Source organism: Nanorana parkeri, unplaced genomic scaffold (genome assembly GCF_000935625.1).
Source record: "Nanorana parkeri isolate BGI_ZX_2015 unplaced genomic scaffold, ASM93562v1 scaffold46, whole genome shotgun sequence".
NCBI lineage: Eukaryota > Metazoa > Chordata > Amphibia > Anura > Dicroglossidae > Nanorana > Nanorana parkeri.
In genome coordinates, this window is record NW_017306314.1 from 1332517 (window position 1) to 1345376 (window position 12860).

A 12860-nucleotide genomic window follows, 5' to 3' on the forward strand; every position below is an offset into this window, starting at 1 on the left:
CTTTTCTGAAAGTTTCCTTACCCTTTAAACTTTGATCTCTTGCCTTCTGAAAAGGAAACACAAGAAGAGGAGACCTAGTTAGTAAGTTGCACAATATAGTGACAAGGAAAACTTGGACTCTATTTACTCACTAGAGTAAAGTGAAATTCTCTGCTCATTCAGCTATGGGGGAGCATGCGACTCTCTCCCATGCATTTTTGGGTGCCTGAGGAGCCAATTGCCAGGGCTGAGAACTGTCTTAAGGGAGCAGAAGAAACCCTTTGTAAGCTCCAAGGTGGTCTGGTCACAGCCTACACAGGGCTCTCGCTCCTTATTTCTGCAAGCGGAGGTGTAGTTCAGCTAAGGCAATTAATTGAACCTGTTTAAATCCTAAGCAGCCATACAATAAGCAGACAACAATAAATGCTAATTAAAGAAAATTGTTTTGCTTATGGTTTAAGCTATGAAGCCCACCAGGGAACTATCTGCACGGAGTATGTGTTTCTGACATGTCTGAATGCTGCTCCAGGTTTTCTCCTGCATGCTATCATGGCTGACCCCTTGTTCTGAGTCCCTGCCTGGAACAATCAATAAAGCCAGATGCAGCCCTGCAACTAGCATCTTGCCACCTTCACTAACAGAGACTAATGTGAATGGTTCTATGTACCCTGTGAAGCAATGTCCTATATTTCAGAGGCACATCAATAAAAAAATAAAACAACTTAGACACACTCTTCATACGTATAGTCCGACCAGGTCCACCTGTCAATTTTTTCAGGTGGATCTGATCAGAAGCCCAATGTTAGTCTATGGGCAGCCGTATGTAACTGAACGTGCATCTCTTTACATCCAATTATCCCGGACTCTGCCTAGGTCCAGAAAACAAAATGGTACAGACTTCTGTTTCAACAGACCTGATCGTGACGGGTTGGGGGTAATCTGATGTAAATGGACACATGTCCGCTTACACCCGACTCCCCATAGACCTAACATGGGTCCCCTTGGTTCAGTTTCTTTCTCCATCTGAAATGGAGGAAAACACTGGATGGACACGGATGTCACAATAGTGACATCCATTCCAAACTGCTCCGATCAGCATCTGTGTGACAAAAGCCTTTTGGATTTTAATTTGATATAATTTTGGCATTGTATCATCATTATTCTACAGCAAATTAAATATTTCACCTTAGTCATATAGGTCAGGTGTGTTAAAAACATAGTAACTTGCAGCATTGTTTCACTAAAAAATCCTCCCAGCTGTAAGATTGTAAAACAAGAAGCGCAAGTAAGGAAACAGCTGATAAGGTGATGTAAGGTGAACAAGGGACATGTAAAAAAATGGAGCTACGCTACAGTATCTAAGGAACACCTAGTCACACAAGTTACAAGCTGCTCCCAAAGCACACACCTCATAGACACATATCTAAGGCCACTTAGGAATATGAAAGGCCAAAGTTCTTTGCTTGGAGCAACAGACATAAAAAAATAAAAACATCTTTCTAAAAATAATATAAATCGGCAAGTTTATGATCAATTAAAGAGAAATCTAAAAGGTGCTCAGTGGTGTTAAAGATTCAAAGCAGTCTTATTTTTAGAATGTAAATAGATGTTGGATGTTGCAACGTAAAAAGGGGTTTTCTTGCTTGAAAGGTGCAAACATGTACAACTACAACCTGCAGAAACAAAAAATATTTTTTTGGTCTAGGGCAGTTGTGTTCCGAGGCTGGGTGCCGCATGCGCGGTCATCTTGGTGATTCCTCCTGGCGGCCATCTTGGTGATGGATGCCGGCAGAGAGAGGAGGGGTTGTTCACCCAACTTATGCCGCTGGGCCCCCTCCTCTCTCCGGCAACTGTCAAGCCCTGAGTGCCCGACATTTTAGAGGGGGGTGACACCAACATGACTATCAGTCATGTTGGTGTCACCCCTCCAATGGTGTCACCCGGGTGAGATTTGCACCCCCCTTGTGATGCCACTGGTCTAGGGAGGAAAATAGAAGTTATACTCACACAATCTTTGAAGCGGTCTTTCCAGCCTCTTTCCCCCTTCGCTGCAGCGGCCTGAGTCATCACATCTAATACACTGTGTATAGGATGTGAGAGAAATAACATTGCTGCAATGGAGGAGGAGACAGGCTGGAGTGAGTGCTGTCACGGCCAGCCAGCTCAGAGTATCTGGGGAGTATAACTTTGTTGCAATTAAGAAACATGGAGCAGCTCTACCCTCTTGTCTCCATTTCCCGCTGGTTGAACCTCGGTGCCTGGTAAAGCTTCCACTGGAGCCTTTACTAAGCAATAGGTAAAAAACCAGCACTCGCAAGGGGATCCGTCCATCCAATACTTTATTTGTAAAAAGACGTAAAAGCAGCAAAAACAAATGCTTACATGTTTCAGCCCCCAAACTGGGCCTTAGTCGCAGCCAACTTGGGCTGCGACTAAGGCCCAGTATGGGGCAGAAAGATGTAAGCGTTTGTTTGTTTGTTTGTTTGTTACAAATAAAGTATTGGATCTATGGATCTCCTTGCGAGTGCGGTTTATTTTTTTACCAATAGCTGAGTGTAACTTTGTTATTTTCACCCCTAGAACAAAACGAGCACATAACCCTTGCAGTGCGGGGTAGCCCCAATACAAAGTTTAAAGTGACATTAAAGTCTACATTTTTTTCCCTCCCCCCATGTTAATGTCAGCACATGTTGTCCTAGATTGTTGACTTCTCCTGCCTTCTCCAAACCCTTTACCCTTTTGTGAATAACCCTGATAATTACTCGCTTTCTGGTCTATAGGCAGCGAATGTTTGATCTCTTCAGGCCTCACACAAACACTAAATAAAAATAGACCTGAAAAGGTGTTAAGATGCAGCTGTCATTTGTATTGTTCAAGAAATAAAAGTAAGGATTTGCTATGGGCAAAATAGACACTTTCCTAAAGTGCATTTATAAAGGAGCCCAAAACATACCTCCTGCAAAACACCTATGAAATCCATACATGTATAAGAAGCATGCACTGCGGAAGGAACGGAGTGCGGCTGAATTCTGTCAGAATCATGGCTTAAAATTGCTACGAGTCATGCTTACATATAGCGTCCAGTGTGTAACAAAAGGCATAAAATAGTGCAATGTCTATGTAGAAGTATAGTAAATAGTAACCAAATGGCAGCAAAACAGACATTTTCTGTATTTTACATATATTATAAGTAGAGCTGCAGCTAACGATTATTTTCAAAATCGATTAGTTAGTCGATTAAATGGTAGATCGCAACCGACCCCACCATGCTGTCAGCCTCTGAGTGCGTCAGTGCCAACACCATGCCCACCCACAATGCAGTGTGCAGGCCTAAGCTGGCAGACACAGCTATTTTTTCTCAAGCATGATGTCATCTGCATAGCCCACCACCTTGCGTTCTGTATTGGAGGACAATATGCACTTGGTATTGAGCTTGGTTCCAATATGGCAGAGAAGGAATTTGAGCTTCAGAATGCTATAAGAGGGGGGTACCCCCCAAATGGTTTTTGGACATCGGTCAAGAGGAGGAGTGTGGCTTTTCCTGTAGTGAGATAGGTGTATGGTGTTCAGGGCTCTAGTTGAATTATCTTTTGTTTCACTATAACGGAGGAAACCCTCCTGATTCTGTAACTTGTATCTGAATAACCATAAATCTTTACTGCCATCTAGTGGTCAGTCAGTGTCTCAACTTTCCTGGAAATGGGTAAAAATACAATTCTATTTCATCAAGAACCCTGGAATATTACTTGAGATGCACCAATACAATTTTTTTCCAGACCAAGTACCAACACTTTTCCTTAACCAGTTGACATCCGCGGTGTTAAACCCCCTTCCATACTCGCCGATACCAATTACCAATACCTTTATTTAGTGTCATGTGACAGTTTTTCTAAAACAATAGAAACTAATGATATTAGGACAGTGTTGGGAGAGCCAGGGCCCTGTCACAGCTGCAACCGCTGCGACCCTGGTAGTTCTGCCACTGGCTCCAAGCTATAGAGGAACTACAAATTCTACCAATCCATTATACAGCAAATGCAGAATACCACCAGCTATTGAGGACTACAAATCTCAGCAATCCATTATACAGCAAAGCAGAAAGGCACCAGCTATAGGAATACAAATCCCAGCAATTATACAGCAATGCAGAATACATCAGCTTTAGAGGACTACAAATCCCAGCAATACATTATACAGAAATTCTAATAATATGAAGCTACATTCTGTATTGCTCACCAGGGCTGTGCGGCGTCTCAGGAGGCTGTACGGGGTCTGACCAGGGCAGTGTGGCGTCTCAGGCGGCTGTAAGTGGTCTGACCAAGGCTGTGCGCAGTCTCTGGAGGATGTGTGAGGTCTGACCAGGGCTGTGCGCAGTCTCTGGTGGATGTGTGGGGTCTGACCAGGGCTGTGCGCAGTCTCTGGTGGATGTGTGGGGTCTGACCAGGGCTGCACAGAACGGGTGTGGGGTTCTCCAGGACTGTGCCGGTCTCTGTGGACAGCAGGAAGGAGGAGTTGTGTGGCTGGACCGGCGCTGCCAAAGACAGCTGCCGCAAGGTCCCCAGCAGTCTGCCTGAGGTCCCCAGGAAGCGTGAGACCTCAGGCAGCTGAATCTATTTAGAAATACAAAGCCTCTTAGTATGGGGGCATTTTCACAAGTACGCGTGGAAAATGCCCAGTATCGGCACCGGTGCATACCTAAATATTATCAATCGGTATTCACATGGAATGTCCTCCATGGACAGCACAAAAAATAAAATCATTTTTGCAAGACAAAATATATGTATTACTTTGTTATCTTAGGTAATAACAAAGTTACTGCCGAATCAATAGGTCCATAGTAGAAATGTAAACATTGCTCCATTCCATAGGGAGTATACAGGTGCCAGTCATTTAAGTTCTGGTTGTGGAAGAGGAAAGAGTCACAGGGCAATGCTAGTAGCAGGAATATGAAGGATGGTTGAGGGTCCTTTGCAAAGGCTGTATAAATATATTTTAACTGAGCAGACAAATTTGTCACCCTGAGTACCCATTCAGGCTAAAACTTTGCTTTAAATCAGTTTACCAACTAGGTGGCACCCATGCGTGAATGGGGACTTAGTGATTATTCCCTACTACATGCTACTTGTGTGCCTCACGGAATAGGGAGCAATTTGTTCCAAATGTGTAGCAACTGATCACTACTACTAGCGATTTAGTAGCACAATCCCTTGGCTCATTCTGCTCTATCCTGTTACCAAGTTCCATGTAAGCATATGTGTATGCAGGACAACTGATTGGCTCCTAGTGCTATTTTCGCCCTCTCCCAGTCTGAGTGTTGCTTTAGAGAGGATTACAAAAACAGATAGCAGGTCAGATTTTCAATAAATACAAAGTAGATTCGAGCATGTCTCGATGCCAAGATGAACTAACCGTCATCCTGGGCTGGCCAACCAAAATAGCTGAAGATGGGGAACTTAAAGGAAGACTGGTTAAAGACAATGGTGTCAACAAGGGAGCTTGAGTATGTGGCATCACTAAAGCAAGGTACGTTTAAGCAGCTTTAGTTGTGTTTTAACTCCAGCTAACAAAACGCAGGTTACCAAGCTGGCTGCACTGGGTAGAGAGAAAATCAAACTTTTGTATTACAACTGTGTATTTAGCTCTTTACCCTAGCAAAATTAAAGCCGAAGTCCAGCCAAAAATAGGATGATAATAGCCCATTAAAGGGTAATTACAAACCCAGCTTTTCCTGCAATGTTAACCTTCAATTTAGAAATGTACCCTACAGTACTATTTTTCAGCCACTAGATGTCCTCAGTCTGATGGCCAGCATCATTCAACCGACCCCCTATAAGCCCAGGCCATCTAGGACTACCCTTTGACTAGACAGTGAAAGGAGAGGCAACACAGTGATGAGATCATCTCTCTGCACTCCGATTTCTCTTCCTATCAGCATGCTTTTTAGCAAATTAACTGATTGGCTCCTTGCTCTGCTTCTTCTCCTGGCCTGAGCTCTGCTATACAGGGACTGAAGGAGGCTGATAACAGGTCAAATACAGCTACTTGCACTTATTGTATATAAAATACATGTAATGCTATATAACTGATTACAGAGCTGCATTCATTTGTCTTTTATATTTGCCCAGAGTTCCGCTTTTTGTCAGCCTCTTCCATCACTTTTAATTTCTTCACTGTTGGCATCCTTCTTCCTACACTGCTCACATCTGCCCCTCTGCCACCCACAGGGAATACAGAGGTGAGTAGTGTAGGAAGAGGGATGCAGAGGTGAGCAATGTAGAAAGAGGGATGCAGGGGGTGCAGAGGTGAGCAGTGTAGAAAGAGGGATGCAGAGGTGAGCAATGTAGAAAGAGGGAAGCAGGGGGTGCAGAGGTGAGCAGTGTAGGAAGAAGGATGCAGGGGCTGCAGAGGTGAGCAGTGTAGGAAGAAGGATGCAGGGGCTGCAGAGGTGAGCAGTGTAGGGGGAAGGATGCAGGGGCTGCAGAGGTGAGCAGTGTAGGAAGAGGGGTGCAGAGGTGAGCAGTGTAGGAAGAGGGATGCATGGGGGTGCAGAGATGAGCAGTGTAAGAGGGATGCAGGGAGTGCAGAGGTGAGCAGTGTAGGAAGAGGTGTGCAGAGGTGAGCACTGTAGGAAGAGGGATGCATGGGGGTGCAGAGGTGAGCAGTGTAGGAAGGATGCAGGGGCTGCAGAGGTGAGCAGTGTAGGAAGAAGGATGCAGAGGTGAGTAGTGTATGAAGATGGATGCAGAGGTGAGCAGTAGAGGTGATGATTAGTTGGGGGAGTGGGCTCTGTCACGTATGGTGTATGGAGCCTCAAGATTTCTAATGGCAGCCCTAGCTGGAGCTACCTTGCAACTTGATGAAGTGTGTTCATGGGGTGGCTAGATGGGGAGAAGCTTCTGTCATGAGGGTCCATGGGGTAACTAGCTGGGACAAAAAGCCTGTCAGTCATGTTGTTGGAGCTAAACTACAAGCTGATGAAGAGGGTCACATGGGGCAGCTAGATGGGGAGGAGCTGCTGTCAATCACCCTGCTGGGACCACCACCCAAGCCAATGGAGAGAGTAACTTGGGGGTAGTCTCCAATAGGTTGATGATTGACAGTGGCTCCTGAAGTGAAATCTGCAGGTAGTGTTTCGTGCTTCCTCTTAGCTCCACCCACTTATCAGTATGTATAGCAGGCTGGGGAATAACATGACCAGGATCGTAAAACTGTCCCTAAAACTGCATCTCTCAATATTTTTATAATGAGATCTATAGACTACTGTTTAAATGGTTTCATTTGCTTCTCATATGGCCAAACCGGGTAACATGAGTGTACATACACTTTAAGCTGGCACATTGTTAGCCCACCACAACCATTGCCTCAAAATGAAGAGTCTCTATTGAATGAAGCAAAGTGCCTAAGGGGTTAATTAATGACGTAATTGCCCTCCATTGGCAACACAGACGATCCCGAAGGATCAGGACAAAACAACACAACGCTGCCCGTCCACACTCTGCACTCACTGGCCCCTCCCCCTAATCATCAGCCCACCAGCTGTGTCAACCCGCCACCCACCTGCGACTCCGCGGACAGCAGGCACGCATGAGTTCCTCCAGAGCGTTCATGAGCCTTATAAAATGATTGTCCTCCTAGGCTTCCGTAGTAGCTGGTCGTGGGCGAAAGCCGTCTCCCATTGGCCGCGAGAAAGTTGGCGCTACGTTTTCCAACGCTTCGCTTAGTTTTAGGCTGTCTTCAGATTCTTCGTTAACTCCAGTCAGCCATGTTTCTTTCGGGCAATATATATATAGTTGGATACGAATAAAATATTTATAATAAGCTGTGTATTACCACGTGTAGGTTTTGCATGCTGTATCCAAAAAATATTTATTTTATTTTTTCCGCACATTTCACAGCTACCAAGAGAGGTGCACATACTGGCCAGCAGTAAACATGGCGGCTAGAGCTCCATGAACGTCATGGCCTGACTGAGGTGACTCGGCGCGGGATTCGGAAGGCGACTAAAGCTTGTTCGCTGATCAGCATGTTCTGTGAAAAGGCCATCGAGCTGATCCGGGAGCTGCAGCGAGCTTCTGAGGGACAGCTGCCTGCCTTCAATGTAAGTGCTCACACCGGCTTCCTGAAGGCCGGTGTATACCAGGTCACTGCCCGAATTTAGGATGGGATCACTTTATGTTCCATCCTGATAGGAAAACCGAATCTGTGACAGGTTCATGTTCACACAAGTGGAAAGAAACCTTTTACGTGATAGTCCACCTTTTGTAAAAAACGAAGACCTGCGACCACATTAATAAAATAAGAATGTGCATTTATATAAAAATGTTGCATTGACGCAACCAGACAGAGCATTGCAAATGTGGTCAGTGTTTTGGAGTGCACAGGCTCCTGCATAGAGTACCCTGAACCCCCAAGGTTGTATGGAGGTACAGACCTTTGTTTGTGGGCCTGGAGGACATAATAGACTACAAGTGAAGTGATGTCACAACACTTGTACTTCACTGAGAACTATGAGTCCCCCTTCCATACTGGCAGATGGGGCTTGTAGTCTTTCCATTTGCAGATCCCAGTGAGTGGATGATGCAGTTGTGTTTGCAGAGCCATGCCAAATAAAAAAAAAATCAACAGGACCTTCCAGGGAGCAGCACCCCATGATGGAGGGGTGGTGGAGTTGTGAAACGCGACCATGTTTCATGTTACACTCTAAATATGGCAGACTGCGCCTAGGGGAAATAAGCAGTTACGACTGTCACTTCAATATCTCCATGGATAATATTAACCCTCTAACCCAGGGATGGCCAGCTGTGGTGGAACTACGAATCCCATGAAGCTTTGCAAGACTCACAGCCACAGACATGACTTCCGGAGAGAGATGCTTCATGGGATTTGTTGTTTCACCACAGCTGGGGGGCTGGAGTTTGGCCATCCCTGCTCTAACCAAACCTGCTCTTTTTTCTTGTAAGGCAAGCTATATTCACCTAAGTCTATCTTTTGGGTCCCTTGTTGGCGCCATTTCTGGGTGTGGAGGACTTCCAATTCAGCACAACAGACCCCACCGCTGGACAGCCAGCAGGTAGTTCCCAAGGCAAGTAGGCAGTGACGTGGCCACCCAAATGTACACCAAGGAAGAGAACATTTTGACTCGGTACTTGAGCGCCAAGGAACTGTGACTTAAGGTAAGTAAAAGGGTTTGTTTTGGGGGGTTTTTGTTAAGCCAGCAATCAGTTGGGGGATGATTATCTGGCGATCAGCTTTAGGCCTCATTCACACAGCGTAAAGTCAGGCCGTCCAGATCCGTGCGGCGTGCACAGCCATATCGGGCCATTCCCAGAAGGGACAGGTGCTGCGTGTGATTGCACGCAGCAGCCTGTTCTTCTCTATGGAAGGGCACAACCAAGCTGCACATCCTTGCCAGTCCGAGTGTCGGACACAGAAAGGATGGATCCTGTCTGTGTCCCAGCATGGACACCTAGACCAGCACAGGCGTGCGTATGTCAGCTTACGGCCGTGTCCTTTCATAGGGAAGAACAGGCTGCTGTGTGCAATCACACGCAGCACCTGTCCCTCCTAGGAACAGCACGCCGCACGGATCTGTTTGTTCCGACTTTACGCTGTGTGAATTAAGGTGCCCATACACCTTACGATTATCGGGCGAAACTTTTCGTCCGATGATCGAATAGTCGTACGGTTTTCGTACGGCAGCCCCATCCTGCCCCGATGATCGCAAGATTAATTTAGCCGTAATTAACGAAAAGCACCTGGACGAAATGCGGTAATTGACTTGCCGTATTTTCGTTAGCGCAAGCGCAGTGTAGATCGTACGACTTTTGACGGACGGAAACGCCAGCAACCTTGCGACAATCGTACGATCTAGCAAAGTTTTCAAACATGCTTGACCGTCAAAAGTCGTACGATTGTACAGTACCGTCGGTCGGACACTGCAATGCACACATACGATTATCGGGCGAAAAGTCGATCGCATACGAAAATCGTACGATAAATCGTATGTGTATGGGCACCTTAAGGCCTTAAAGTGACATTATACTCAGCAGTTAAATCTTTCAAATGCATTCAAGTCCCCTAAGTATTAACGAGCTTGGAGCGGTGACTACGTTACAACACACACTAGGGCCATGAGGGACAGCCACCCTCCAGAAGGAAGGACCGTGTCAGCATGAATTCTGAGATGATTGCACACAAAAAAGATGCATTTTTGTTAATAGGGCACTTGAATGTATTTTTAGGATTTAACTCCTGAGTTTAGTGTCACTTTAAGTTACATGCCAAGGACAAATAGCATTGCTAGCTGCAGCCTAGATTATGTTCCTGGTTACACAAACCACGTCATTTAGAGGTTCTAATTTATTAACCATTTGTTGCCTTAGTAACCAGCAGGATGATATATTGCTCGCTCATTAGTAGCTATAATGGTATTGTGCTGTTTTTAGTGATGTACTAAGTTCTCCCCATATTTGTATCTTGTAGGAGGATGGAGTGAGGCAGGTACTTGAGGAGATGAAAGCTTTGTACGAACAGAATCAATCAGATGTGTAAGTACATAAAGATGAATTATTAAAAACATCCATAAATGTGTGTATGCCCCATCGGAGACACAAATTTAGCAGTAGCTCCTCCCACACTTGAATCCCAGATTTTGTTACACAGAGTGCATGTTAAAGGAGAACTATGGGGTAAGTGTTTTTCCCTATAGTTCTCCCCAGGGTCACGGGAGGACACAAACTAGCGTCCTCCCATGACCCAAAGCTCAGTATACCTCGAGCTACAGCGCGCGGTATACTGAGAGCGCCGCAGCCGGGACAGATCCCGAAATTACTGTCGAGATCCACCCAGCTGCGTGATTGACAGCTGACTCTGCCTATCCAGAGGCAGAGCCAGCTGTGCCCTCCCCCATCCGTTCCACCAGTCAGCGCTGGAGGATCGGAGCAGAGAGGTGGGGAATCCCTGCATCCCTGAATGACAGTCACGGCTCTCTGCAGGGACAGGATTGAGAAATGAGCGAGCGGCGCTATGTGTTCGCTCACTTCCCGATCTATTGAGCTGACGTGTGACAGTTTCATTGTCACACGTCGGCTCTAATTATGAGGATGAGTGATTTTTCACTCACCTCATAGTTCTTTAATTGTGCATTTTAGTCTGCGATTGCACAGTGAAAACCTGGCAGCGTCAGGGTATAATTAAGAAAATATTTAGGCTGCCACTAATCTGGCACATGCTAGTTTTCTGGCTGTAAGCTGATGTAATGACTTCACTATTTGGAGTAATTGACTTTGAACAAGTGTACAGTATAAGTGAGTCCTGACGTCACCGGCTGTATATTTCAGGCCACTGACAACTAGAATTTTCTAGAGAAGTGCAGTAGAAGCCTACATATTTCTCCCAGTACGGGCTGATTGATAGAAAAAGATTTGTGTTGATTTTTGTCCTGAACCATCATACAGCAAAGAAGTCAGCAGCTGAACTTCAGGCTTGAATTGGGTCAGTAGATCAGGAACTGTAAAGCCACAGGATGAGTATGGGGAAGTGTAATGTGACGTGTTCCCATAACGGCTGCATACAACATACACGGTGATCATGGATTTTAATTGTTTGTTTTCCACCCTAGTAATGAAGCAAAAACAGAAGGTCGAAGTGAATTAATACCAACTATTAAGTTCAGACACTGCTGCCTGCTACGAAACCGACGCTGCATTGTTGCATATCTGTAAGTTCCGTTCAGAATTACTTGATTAGAAAATGTTCCAATCAAAACTACCCATTTTATGGCTGATGAGACGCGTTGGTTACATATTTCAGCTGTAGGTTTGAGGGCCCATTCACACTAATGCGTTGTTCTAACGGGATACGTTGACGCCATTCATTTTAAATTGCAGGTAATACAGCGCACCAAAACAAGTGTGCTGCGTTGGGGAAAAGAATGGGTCATATCCATTTTTTTGGGGTGTATTGTGCGCTGGTAGCCCATGATGCCTTAATGCAGGGCCTATGCAACACATTCATGTACTGCAGCGCAAATGGGCCCTTATCATTCTCCAGTGAAGAGTTGAACTCTTTCAGGTACAGATATAGGCTGTGTATTGATTTCCTCACAGCTTTTAAACTTGCAGAGGGAAGCTGATGGTATTTGAAGTCTCATCCTTTATACAGAAATAGAGTGGTTGTTGTTGACCCGTTTGCTGCTGCTGTCGTAACTATTATGGTGCGGCACTGACAGGAGGTAAACAAGCTTGTGGCTGCAACAGTAGCTGCGCGCTTCTTTCTGCTGTAGAGCCTCTCGAATACATCTACAGCACTCTAATATGTAGTAAAAGGCTTGGATCATATTCATTGGCCTCGGCCAGCTTACTAGAATACTATTGATAATTGAGTTATTAGTGTTTACTGTCAGTTTGCCGTAAAGTATGTAGAAAAGTACATGTTATGGTTCCATATTACATAATGTCAGGAATAAATCACAAGACAGATTTAACAGAATCGCACGTATTGTGGCGTGTACAACTGTTCACATACATGTATTTCAACTGTGTTTTTACTGTTTGGAGTATCACTTTAAGGCCCCATTCACACCACGGCATTTCGTCACACTGAAGGGCATGCAAATCAAAATCCCATAGATTCCTATGGGCGCCGTTCACTCAAACGCACTGAATCGCGCATATAAATATGCCTGTTCTGTAAAAAAGTCCATGAGCTTCTTTTGTGGCGCATATTAGATCATTTGTCTCCATAGACTTAAATGGAAACACACTTTTTTTTTTTTTGCAGCGGAGACGGCTTATTATTGGACAGCTGAAAACAAGCCTTAAAACGTTCTTAAGTATAAATAGAGTACGCATGTGAAATGCACATAAAAAAACGCAATGAAA

At 45.1% G+C, this 12860-nt stretch overlaps 2 protein-coding genes across 2 annotated transcripts in view; one reads left to right on the forward strand and one right to left on the reverse strand.

Annotated features, from left to right (window-relative positions):
* ABHD12 (abhydrolase domain containing 12) overlaps positions 1-7749 on the reverse strand; it is an 89714-nt gene extending 81965 nt beyond the window's left edge. Inside the window, exon 1 of the mRNA XM_018573238.1 lies at positions 7537-7749. Coding sequence (XP_018428740.1) covers positions 7537-7586 — 50 coding nt within the window. The 5' untranslated portion in view covers positions 7587-7749. The remainder of the gene's footprint in view (positions 1-7536) is intronic.
* A 143-nt stretch (positions 7750-7892) lies between these two features.
* GINS1 (GINS complex subunit 1) overlaps positions 7893-12860 on the forward strand; it is a 13172-nt gene continuing 8204 nt past the window's right edge. Inside the window, exons 1-3 of the mRNA XM_018573090.1 lie at positions 7893-8077; positions 10462-10526; positions 11600-11698. Coding sequence (XP_018428592.1) covers positions 8003-8077; positions 10462-10526; positions 11600-11698 — 239 coding nt within the window. The 5' untranslated portion in view covers positions 7893-8002. The remainder of the gene's footprint in view (positions 8078-10461; positions 10527-11599; positions 11699-12860) is intronic.